Source organism: Seriola aureovittata, chromosome 15, assembly GCF_021018895.1.
Source record: "Seriola aureovittata isolate HTS-2021-v1 ecotype China chromosome 15, ASM2101889v1, whole genome shotgun sequence".
Classification (NCBI taxonomy): Eukaryota; Metazoa; Chordata; class Actinopteri; order Carangiformes; family Carangidae; genus Seriola; species Seriola aureovittata.
In genome coordinates, this window is record NC_079378.1 from 875,560 (window position 1) to 887,914 (window position 12,355).

Consider the following 12,355-nt stretch of genomic DNA (forward strand, 5'->3'; position numbering starts at 1 on the left):
GCATAAATTTATTTGAAACCTTGCTGGAGAGGGGGTTTCTTCAGCCATTATTTGTTTTGTTTTCTCAAAATGTGGAGCCATCATTGACGCCAGTGAATTTGTGAGATGCTATGTACATTGCAGTCATAAAGTATGAAGACAATGTTTGTTATTGTTTTGGATTTATTTCCACACATTACAGCAGGCCGCAATCACGAATGCTTTCTTCTTTTTCTCTTAAAGCTATGCTACCTAAATTCTCCATATTAAATGTCTAAAAATGACCAGATTTATGTTAAATATATCTTGTGAGTTATGTTCTTACACTATCCAAATTTGTCCATCAGTTCTCAAACCAGAGAAAGCTGTGATTTTAATCATGGTAACGGTATGTTTTACTTGGTCGCCTATCAATGATGTCATATCCACTATGTGCATGTGTTGGTGTTGTGGATGTCTGCCAGAAGCTCAAAATGGACTTTTATCCAGTTCTAAGCCACATTTTTAAGATATACTTGTTACACCTTGGTCTTCAAATATGTATTTTAACCGGATGAAGAATTGTACTCAGACGTCTAGATCTTAAGTTAACAGAGAAAAAAGCCAAGCAAATGTTAGACTTTAATTTGTGTTCCTACTGGTTTTAATCCCCTGCTGTATTTGTTATGGAGAGGAATCCTTGCGCCATGTGCAAACCATCTACCAGAACATTCGAGGCGAATATTACACTGAATTCACAACCTGCATATGGAAATAAAAACAGATGCAGTCCACATTTAAAATTATAACAAAAAGGGTTAGGGTTAGGTTAGGGTTTCAACATGTGGCAATTCAAAGTGCTCTAGCTAAGACATAAAGAGAAAATAGAATGACAGATTAAAATTGAAATTGATAATTACAAAAAAAAAACAGTCCACAGTTTAATTTGATGAAAAAAAAAAAAAAGAAAAACATTGTCAAGCAGAAAAATATTAAGCCTTAAGAAGTTTTCTGGAAGTTTGTTTACATTTCATGAATTTCCCCTAGAGGATAAATACAGTATCTATCTATCTATCTATCTATCTATCTATCTATCTATTATCTATCTATCTATCTATCTATCTATCTATTATCTATCTATCTATCTATCTATCTATCTATCTATATCTATCTATCTATCTATCTATTTATCTATCTATCTATCTATCTATCTATCTATCTATCTATCTATCTATCTATCTATCTATCTATCTATCTATCTATCTATCTATCTATTTATCTATCTATCTATCTATCTATCTATCATACTTGGAGCATAAAAACTGAATGCTGCTTCTCCAGAAGGCTGATGCATTGACTTTGGAGAAAGAATAAGAAACAAAGTTTAGAACAGTTTTGGATTTCAGCCATTGTAGTGCCAGCAAAGGTGATTGGCTAATTAGACTGATTAACTCAGGGCATTTTTTTATGTATACACAGGGAAAAATTTAAAAACTGTTTATGTTTAATAGGAATATAAGAAAATGTACAAGAGATTATCTAATGCTGTGACGTGAATATCATTCTCAATAAAAAGAGATTTAAAAAAAGGTGTTAACCACGTGGACACGTGATGGTGTCTCATGAAATGGGTGTGAGGACTGAGTTCATATAGAGAGTGTGAGGACAGGCAAACCCTGTAGACCAGCTCTGCTCACATGGAAACAAGCAAAACCTCTAACCTGCTAGCTGTCTGCAGAGGGAAAATATATTAACATGATTTTATATTTTATATGTGGAAGCAAAAGACATCTCTGCTGTCAGTGGATCTGTTGTGACAAACTGGAAGAAATTAATTATATATAATTTATTATAATTTATAAAGTTAGTGTTCCACTGACGTTAATGGCTTGAGATCTTTACTGATTCTATAAAATGTTGAATGGAAATCAATCTCTGACAAATAGCACTGCTGAACAGCAGTATCAGGGGATACTGGAAAGAGCGTTGTTTTCGACTCTGACTACAGTACCATGCTGTGTCTTTCTCTTCATCAATGGGACCATGCTGTTCACCTTGCGGAGTAAACCAGTGTTTCGTGAGACTTCCCGTTACATTCTTCTGTATAACCTCCTTTTTGCAGACACTGTGCAGATGACACTGAGCCAGTTACTGTACATAATCGCTGCTTGTAGAATAAGGCTGACATATCCTGTGTGTGGTGTTCTCACCATGATTGCTGATCTCACAAATGAAGTCTCTCCTCTCACACTGATGGTGATGTCTCTGGAGAGATATGTAGCTGTGTGCTACCCACTGAGGCATGCTACCATCATCACCATCAGAAGCACAGGGGTGGCCATCATTGTGGTTTGGGCCTTTTGTTCACTAAATGTTCTCACTAGAGTTATTTTGCTTTTAGAATTTCCATTTGAAGAGCTGGAGAGCCTGCAGATGAAGGACTTTTGCTCTGACATAGCTATGTTGATTGGGTCTATGTCTGATCATTACGACAAAGCCTACACTTGTTTTCTGTTTATATCTGCTACTGTGGCGATTACTTCCTCCTATATCGGTGTGATGATAGCAGCCAGGTCAGCCTCTACAGACAAAGCTTCGGCCCGTAAGGCTCGAAACACACTGCTGCTGCATCTGGTGCAGCTGGGTCTCAGTCTCTCCTCAACCATTTACAATCCAATTCTTATAGCTCTTTCAAGAATTGTAAAAAGGCTAGTATTTGTGCGTGTCCAGAATGTTTTTTATATGTGTATTTTCCTGTTCCCTAGATGTCTGAGTTCTCTCATTTATGGTATCAGAGACCAGACCATCAGGCCCGTCCTTGTGTACCATCTATGCTGTAGACTGAAACTCTCAGTGGTTCCAGCCAAGGCTGAGATGTCAACCTAGGCTTTATGAAATCGATCACTCTTTATTTACACACACATATATATATATATATATATATATATATATATATATACACGTACATATATGACACCCAAACATTTGTATATCCTTGATTTAGGGAGAAAGCAATTGAAAATACTAAAAATAACCTAGTGAGTAACCAGTGTCATCTATATCTTTCTCAGTATTTCTCAAAGTCCACTGTTAGAAGTCTGCCACTTTTATTTGAATGATGATTTGAAAAGAATGGTTAAATCAAGTTGCTGTCATTTTATTTTTAGCTTTATGTTGTTGAACATGCTGTTGCAATTTCATGCGTATTATTCTGAGGAAAATTCTTCATTTTTTTCAATTTCAAGGAATATGTAGGGAGAGCATTTGTAATAAAATAATAGTTCAAATAAATTACTACTACTAATAATAATGATTATAATAATGTTTTCTTATGACAGCTATAACATTTGTATTTACTCTTGATCATGCGTTTTTAAATCTGTAAAAGTGTAGAGGCTGAGTTTTGATGATTATTACTTGACACAGACCACTGTTTCACTCTCTGCTGCCCTCATCTGTGTGAACGAGCTAAGCACTTAGATAACACAGCCAGCCTTGTAATTTAACTCCACTCACCTCATACTAAACACACCTGTCAACTAACCCATACCTTGACTCTGTCATTGATAAGCCATTTTGCCACAGCCTTGGAAGTATGCTTAGGGTCATTGTCCATTTGAACCCATTTGTGAGCGTACTTTAGACTTCCTGGCTCGTGTTATGAGATCTTGTTTCAATATAACCACATAATCTTCCTTCATCATGATGCCATCTGTTTTGTAAAGTGCACCAGTCCCTCCTGCTGCAAAGCCTCCCAACAACATGATGCTGCCAACCCCGTGCATCATGGTTGGGCTGATGTTCTTCAACATACAAACGTCACCCCTTCTTCAAACATACGATTCAAACATATGATGGTCATTTTGGCCAAACAGTTCCATTTTGTTTTGTGAGACCACAGGACATTTGTAAATAGATAGATAGATAGATAGATAGATAGATAGATAGATAGATAGATAGATAGATAGATAGATAGTCTTCAAACAGGAATTTCTGGATTTCCCCTTCTGTCCTGATATATAGTACATAGGTTGGTGTTTTTTATTGATCCCGAATTTCACCTATTTTTGACAGGTGACACATGCGTCTTACTACATAAAACAGACAGGCCTGTGCTACGAAGCAACCTCAACATACCCATGATAACATTTAGTTATCTGAGGTAACTGAAACTAACACTGACCCTCCTGATAACCTGTACTATGAAGCAGGTCATCACCTGGCTCAGTTAACTCTGGTTTACCTGTCCAGCTATGAGTGTGTTCACGTAAAAGAGGTGGCGTTTTTTAATGTAAGCAACATCGTCAGAAACATGATTGAAATACTTAATATCATATGATAAGTTCGGTTATAACCATGTCCAAAAGTGACATTCAACAAAAAACAAAAAAATCACATAACTAGAATAAAAATAAATATTTCTAAATATAGTTACTATTAAAGTCATATTAAGGATATGTTGTAAGTAAGTGGATGAATTATCATTAAGTTTCTTACTCAGTATTTTCGCTCTTCAGTGTGATGATGAACCAACTGTTATGAGCATGTGATGCAGATAAAACAGTTAAAGTTAATGTCTGACTGTTTCTGCTGCAGAGAAAGAAAGAAAAGAGGAGAGAAGTAGTTGATTTCTGATGAGTCTGACTGAAAAATTTTAAATCAGATTTATAATCATGGAAATATCGAGCAGTGTGTGGCTAATTGTTCTAATCATAGACATCAGATGTTTACTGTTTATTTCCAGTTATAGTCACAGAGTCTCCTCATGTTGTTCTGAGCTGCGGTGATGGAAGAAGAGTAAGAGCATCAATACAGTCAGGAATCCTGACGGATTAAAGATGATTTGTTCAATTAAAATGACGCTATTTATTTAGTTCGATAAACTCTGTTTGTTAGAAGCTCTGTTTCAAAAACCAGAGTGGACACATGCTGGTCTGGAACAACAAAACGATTCCACTGATTTATATAAATGTCTAGGCCTACTACTCGTTATTATTTATCACTTAATTGTATAGACTTTTTGTTCCTGTCAGGATCCTATGGGAATAATGACTCAGTTTTTCCAGTGATCGGATTGGTCAGTAGTTTGGCTGTTGACAGATTTTGATCTGATCCTCTAAGTTAACCTGTCGCAGCTTAGGCGTTCAGCATAAGTTACCATGGTGATTTCCCCCAGTACCAAGGGAACCACCGTCATAGGACTGAAAACCCTCAGTTAAACCTGAAGTTACTTCGATAACCTCAAATCCTGCTTCATAGCACAGGCCTCAATTTCTAAGCTGAAACTAAATATGTCACAGCATGAAAGAATACAAATATATTTTTTAACTGTTTTGGCAGCTGCGTGTGGACACAGCGCCACTTCAGTGACGTTTCCTATCAAAATTAATTAAGAAGTGTCAATGTAAGCACACACTCGTGCTTAGTCTGTTAGAAAAAGCACAATGTGACAAGGACCTGTCTGGCATGTTGGGTAATAATGGAAGTTAGATTACATCAACCATTACCAATCTGGTAACCACAGTGACATGTGACGTGTCATGTGAGCAGGTTGCGAGGACAGAGCTCATAATTTGTATGCAAGGACAAGCAAACCCTGCAGAACAACTCTGCCCACATACAAACAAGGACCAACTCTAAACTGCTATCTGCACAGGGAAAGTATATGTGGATGATTTGGGGTTTTTCTTGTTTAGCCTTGTGAATCTGTCTTTAACAAATGTTGGTTCTAAGCTGTTGCTGGAATACAAACTGAACAAGATTCACTGTGCTTTTGTTTTCCAGTCACATCAGCATATCAGGGGTTTCATACTTTACATGGTTAATGCTTTACATGTCTTAAATGCTTCTCTAAAATGTCGTATGCAACTCAGTTTCACACTAACATCACTGTTGAATTACAGTATCAAGGATTATTGGAAAGAGCGATTATTACCACTCTGACTACAGTACTATGCTGTGTGTTTCTCTTCATTAATGGGACCATGTTATTCACCCTGAGGAGTAAACCAGTGTTTTATGAGACCTCCCGTTACATTCTTCTGTATAACCTACTTTTAGCAGACACTGCACAGCTGGTACAAAGTCAGGTACTGTATCTACTGGCTGCATATAGAATAAAATTAACGTATCCTGTGTGTGGGTTTCTCAGCCTTTTTGCCAATCTTGTAACTGTGGTCTCTCCTCTCACCCTGGTTGTGATGTCTCTGGAGAGATATGTAGCTGTGTGCTACCCACTGAGGCATGCTACCATCATCACCATTAGAAGCACAGGGGTGGCCATCATTGTGGTTTGGGCCTTCAGTTCACTAAGTCTCCTCATTCGAATTTTTTTACTATTAAATTTTCCATTTGACGAGTTGGACAGCCTGCTGATGAATGACTTTTGCTCTGCTGTAGCTATGTTGCTTGGGCCCTTAGCTGATGATTATGATCAAGCCTACACTTGTATTCTGTTTGTTTCAGCAGGTGTTGCAATCATTTCCTCCTATATCGGTGTGATGGTAGCAGCCAGGTCAGCTTCTGCAGACAAAGCTTCAGCACAAAAGGCTCGTAACACACTGTTGCTGCATCTGGTGCAGCTGGGCCTCAGTCTCTTCTCAACCATGTTCAATCCATTACTGGCAGGTCTTTCGAGAATATTATCAAGAATAGTATTAGTACGCATTGTTAATTTTTTCTATGTGTGTATTGTCATCTCCCCCAGATGTCTGAGTGCTCTCATTTATGGGCTCAGAGATCAGACCATTAAGCCCATTCTCATGTACTATCTCTGCTGTCGACCCAGCCAAGGCTGAGAGGTGAAGCTTTGTCAAGTTTTCTGGAGTGGCCTTCAGAGGCCGCCACATCTGGCTTTAGTTGTTGAGCAGGCAAACAATATTGCTCATGTTTCAAAACAACTAATTTGATGATCAGTGTCTTATTCCCTAGGCCACCAGGGCACCCCAGTACATGTATTAATGATGAGAATATGTTGCTGCACTTGTTTAATGATGAAACCAACTAAAATCATATGGTGCAGGTTATTAAAATGGATTATTAGCTGGTTTGACAGACAGAATGCATCTTGCCCCTCTGCTGCCCTTCATGTGGCCTGGCGGTAAAAGCGTGGCAAACACAGGCAGCCCCCTTCACAGGTACATCATTCACTGCATCTAAAACCAACCTTCATGTAATCTCACCTAATGCCCTGACCTCCCCACACACCAATCTGTGCTGCTCTGTATCGCATATATCTTTTTTTTTTTTGTCTGCTGTGATGCCTATGGGGTTTGCTGGGAAAAGAAAATATGTTTCTAACATTATGAAATTGTGTTTCAATTTGTATTTTAATTGAAACTGATATGGATGCAGCTGGAATGAATTAAGATGTATAGGAAGGACAGACAGAAAAGAGTATAAATTCAGATAACAATTTGCGACAGTGACTGCACCCCCTCATCTTGAATTGAATTATTAGAATCACAATTAAGAATACCATTGTCCACATCACTTTCTATACAAAATTGCTTGGGTATGGTAGAACTTCTATTTAAAACAGCAAGTACCTTATATATAGTTTGCTGCTTCAAGAATTGTAATTAGATAAGACTAAGACGTACCTCTGATCCAAACTATATTAAGCATACATGAATAAAACATAATGCATAAGAAACAATATCATGCATTGCATGCATATATCTTGACTATATCTAACTAACTTTATCAGGCGCTCAGAAACTCTGTACGACCTGTGTCCCTATGAACCCAACTGGATTCCAACATTAACCACATGAAACAGAATAGACCGAAGTTCCAGAAATATCTCCCACGTTAGGCCAAACATTGTATCCTGAATCCAGTTAGAAATAGGTGAAAGACTGTTTGTGTAAACTAAACTAAACTATGGGCAAACTTCATACTGTAAAGATAAATAATATGCAAAAATCCCAAAGGCATACAATAACTTACAAACTACTGGAATATGATGGAACTTGATGGAATCCTCTTTTGTGTCCTGTACCTGAGGTGAGTGTTATTATGTCTCATGCATCTCAGCAGTGAGGGACTACTCCCACACTGTAATAATAACTCATTCATACTGCTATTAATGTCATACTGCTGTTTACTCATGCAATACCATAACCATGTTCAAGCATAAGGTGGTGCTTAAGTGTACTTAGTACCAGAACACCTTAGACCTAAGATCAGTGATCGGGTTTGTGGTTTTGTCATCTGACCTTCAGTTGCATGTCTTAAACACTCAGATGAAGAGAGGTGCAGATCTGTCAACTGATCATCACCTGGTGGGTGTTGGATCAGATGTCCGGGGAGGTGGCTGGATAGACGTGGGAAACCCAAATGAGTAATGAGGGTAAACTGGGTTAGGGTTACTTTTTAGGGAACTTCTAGCCAAGCCCCTTTCTATAGGGTCTTCAACTCCCACCTCCAGAAAAACATCTCAAGCATCCTGGAGGAGGTTGGGGGATATGGAATGGGTGGGCCATGTTCAAACCTTCCATTGTGGACGTGGTTGCCAGGAGTTGTGGCTTAAGCGTTGTCTGTGCCAGTTGTGGCAGCAACCCAAGAACCCGCTTATGTGAAGAAGGCAAGCATCAGACATCAGCAGGCCAAAGTGGCTGTATCTGCTGCCATGGCAGTCATGAATGCTAAAACCCGGGTGTGGAAGGAGTTCAGAGGGGATTTCAGTTGGCCTTAAGGACGTTCTGGCAAACAGTTCAGAATCTCAGGAATGGGAAGCAGGGCTTAGCCCAAGCTGTTGTTAACATGGAAGGAGAGCTGCTAATTCAGACTGTGGGTACTGTCAGCTTGTGAAAGAAGCACTTTGAGGAACTCCTGAACTTAACCAACATGCCCTGTAAGGCTTGGGGGAATCCTCACCCATATCAATGGCAGAGGTCACTGAGATAGTCATAAAGCTCCTCAGCAGCAAGGTGCCAGGAGTGGATGTGATCTGCTCTGAGATGCTGAAGGCTCAATCCATTGTGGGGCTGTTTTGGCTTACACATGTCTTCAATATCACATGGAGGTTGTGGACAATGCTTCAGGACTGGCAGACCAGGGGTGTGGTTCCCAGTTTCAAAAAAGGGGACCAGAGGGTGTGTTGGGTATGACAATGCTATCCCTTCCGAGGAAAGCTTTTGCTAGGGTGCAGGAAAGGTGGCTCTGACCAATCGTCAGAGCTCGGATTCAGGAGGAACAATGCAGACTCCATCCTGGCCGAAGAACAGTGGACCAACTCTTTGCCCTGGCAAGATTACTGGCGAGGTCATGGGAGGTTACCCATCTAATGAATATGTGCTTTGTGAAAAGTCAAACACGTTCCTAGTATTAACCTCTGCCAGGATTGTCCTTTTTCACCAATGCTGTTTGTGATTTTCATAGACAGGATGTCAAAGCACAGCTGCAAGGAGGAGTGTGTCCACTCCCTGCTATTAACAGATGATGTGGTTCTGTTGGCCTCAATGGATGTTCTACTGGACCATTGTGGTGAAGAGCTGAATCAGAAGGCAAAGCTTTCCATTTATCAGGTGATCTTCATTCCGACCTCACCTATGGTCATGAGCTTTGGGTAAAGAATAGGATTGCAGATACAAGCAGATAAAATTATTTTCCCCCACAGAGTCGCTGAGCTCAGCCTTAGACATTGCATAAGGAGGTCTATCTTGAAGGAACTTGGAGTAGAACCGCAGCTCCTTCATGTTGAAAGGAGCCAGCTGAGGTGGTTTTGGCATCTGGTTAGGATGCCTCCCAGACACCTTCCATTGGCGGGCTGTAAAACAATGCTGAGGAAGGGGACATCTGGACTACTTTGCTTGGCCTGCTGCCACTGGGACCTGCCCTTAGATAAGTGGGAGAAAATGGATGGATGGGTGGAATATCACAGTACACTCAACTTTATATTTTATATATTTCCTATTTATATATATCATACATCTCTTTTGTTAGAAATAACCTTTGTTTTTTATGCTTGTTTGCATTTTCCTTGGCACCAAAGATCTCCTGAGTGCTCCTAATTTTGCTGTATGCAGAGTTTACAATGACAATAAAGGATTTCTGATTCTGATTTTTATTCTGGTTAAACTAGCTTAGCATTAAAACTGAAAGCAGAGGGAAACAGCTGACCATGTTGGTGGACAAATACCCGTACCGACATCTTTAAAGCTGGGCAAACACTACTGTTATAATTTCTTGTTTTGTCTGAGCAAAACCTAAAGGTTGTATTTGCATTTTTTGCTTTAAAATTACCAAAACAATTATTCAGTTATTCAAATAATTGGAGATTAATCGACTGATTGTTGCAGCTCTTGCAGACACTGCACATTTTTATAAATATTGTACATTGTGTTAACTCTCACTACACATTTCAGTCTGCATCTCTGCACTGCCTACCTGTGGCTTTTATGCTCACACTGTGCTGATCAACTGACACCACACACCAACCACAATAAGATCTTCATTACCAGCCCACCCTGTGGCCACTATATTGGGCACACTGGTAAAATTTTATATAATCTGATACAGCTGTTCAGATATAAATTCTACTGTTGCATTGATAATAAAATTCAGTTTTAGTTCAAATCTGCCAGTAATTTTTTTCTGCTTTTATGTTCATGTTCATGTAGTTAACTTAATTTTATTTCCCCATGTTGGGCAATTCTCGAAAATTATTGCTGTATTCTTTAGTTTTGTGTTTTTGTGCACCTGTGAAACACCTTATAACTCAGGTTTTAATTGGCCCTACAGAAATAAAGTTTACTCACTTAAAATGTTTACACTGTTTAAGACATGATCACATGGATCAGTGTTGAGCTAAGCTATTAACCATTGTCACGTCACAGTGTCACGTGAACTTAGTGTGAGACAAGTGATAATATAGAGAATGTTAGGGTGGGCAAATCCTGCAGATTATCTTTGCTCACATGGAGACAAGCACTGACAATCCTGCTACCTGCTAATTATGTGCACAGAGAAAATGTATGTGGATGATTTGGGGTTTTGGATGTGACTAAATAGGTATCTTTGCTCATTAGACATCTGCATGCGTTTTCATCCTTTTCAACATACAAACATAGTGGAAGAGAATTATTCTGCTATTGTGTTCCAGTTTCATCAACAGGTTAATAATTTTCATGTCTTAAATGCTTCTCTGAGATGTCCAATGCAACTCAATCTCAGGCCAACATAACTATTGGACTTGGGTTACTGGAGAGAGTGATGCTTTCCACTCTGACTACAGTACCATGCTTTATTTTCTTCTTCATTAATGTGAACATGCTGTTCACCTTGCGGAGCAAACTGGTATTTCGTGAGACCTCTCGTTACATTCTTCTCTTTAACCTCGTTTTTGCAGACACTGTGCAGATGGCATTGAGCCAGTTACTGTATATACTGTCTGTTTGTAAAATAATGTTGTCGTATCCTATGTGTGGTCTCATGGTCATGATTGCTAATCTCACAAATGAAATCTCTCCTCTCACACTGGTGGTGATGTCTCTGGAAAGATATGTAGCTGTGTGCTACCCACTGAGGCACGCTACCATCATCACCATCAGAAACACAGGGGTGGCCATCATTGTGGTTTGGGCCTTTTGTTCACTAAATGTTCTCACTCGAGTTATATTACTGTTACATTTTCCATTTGAAGAGCTGGAGAGCCTGCAGATGAAGGACTTTTGTGGTACACTTGTCATGTTTCTTGGGCCCTTATCTGATGATTATGACAAAGCCTACACTTGCTTTGTGTTTATTTCTGCTACTGTGGCGATCACTTGCTCCTATATTGGTGTGATGATAGCAGCCAGGTCAGCCTCTACAGACAAAGCTTCAGCTCATAAGGCTCGTAACACACTGCTGCTGCATCTGGTGCAGCTGGGCCTCAGTCTCTCCTCAACCATGCACAACTCATTGCTCATAGCTGTCTCCAAAACTGTTACGAGGACAGTACTTGTGCGCATCCTGAATGTTTTTTATGTTTTTATTATCATGCTCCCCAGGTGTCTGAGTGCTTTAATCTATGGGCTCAGAGATCAGACCATCAGGCCCGTCCTCTTGTGCCATTTATGCTGTTGTTTGAAACTCTCAGTTGTCTCAGCAAAGGCTGGGGTCTCACCATAAGACATGGAATGAATTAACCTTCATTAAACTTATGTTATCCTCATACTGGTCATCATATGTCAGAATAGCCAGCATTTGTTATAGAGAAAGAGACAAACTAAAAACTCTTTTTGCTAAAGATGACACACATGTATATATATATATATATATATATATATTGAAAAGAAGACTGTTCAGCTGTAGTTTAGTCAGTATTTCTTGAAATTTACTAATGGAAGCCTGTCAAGAATATCATTCTGACTTAACCAGTAGAAGGTGTTGGTCACAAACATTTAAAAAG

The 12,355-nt window shown here is 39.2% G+C and overlaps 3 protein-coding genes across 3 annotated transcripts; all 3 read left to right on the top strand.

The window, feature by feature from the left end:
* Positions 1-1,838: 1,838 nt before the first annotated feature.
* LOC130182754 (odorant receptor 131-2-like) lies at positions 1,839-2,844 on the top strand. Its single transcript, XM_056397894.1, has one exon. The coding sequence runs from the start codon at positions 1,873-1,875 to the stop codon at positions 2,842-2,844; it is 972 nt and encodes a 323-aa protein (XP_056253869.1). The 5' UTR covers positions 1,839-1,872.
* A 2,969-nt stretch (positions 2,845-5,813) lies between these two features.
* LOC130182755 (odorant receptor 131-2-like) lies at positions 5,814-6,755 on the top strand (the record flags this gene model as incomplete). Its single annotated transcript, XM_056397895.1, has 1 exon — positions 5,814-6,755. A coding segment is annotated over one exon (942 nt), but the record flags the coding sequence as incomplete, so codon positions are not given.
* A 4,357-nt stretch (positions 6,756-11,112) lies between these two features.
* On the top strand, positions 11,113-12,075 carry LOC130182757 (odorant receptor 131-2-like). The gene has a single exon (XM_056397898.1). It carries the CDS (start codon positions 11,113-11,115, stop codon positions 12,073-12,075), a length of 963 nt encoding a protein of 320 aa, XP_056253873.1.
* Positions 12,076-12,355: the final 280 nt, after the last annotated feature.

Bases quoted from the DNA above. Each gene is read 5' to 3' on its own strand.
- LOC130182754 (XM_056397894.1), top strand. From the start codon at position 1,873: ATGTTGAATGGAAATCAATCTCTGACAAATAGCACTGCTGAACAGCAG.
- LOC130182757 (XM_056397898.1), top strand. From the start codon at position 11,113: ATGTCCAATGCAACTCAATCTCAGGCCAACATAACTATTGGACTTGGG.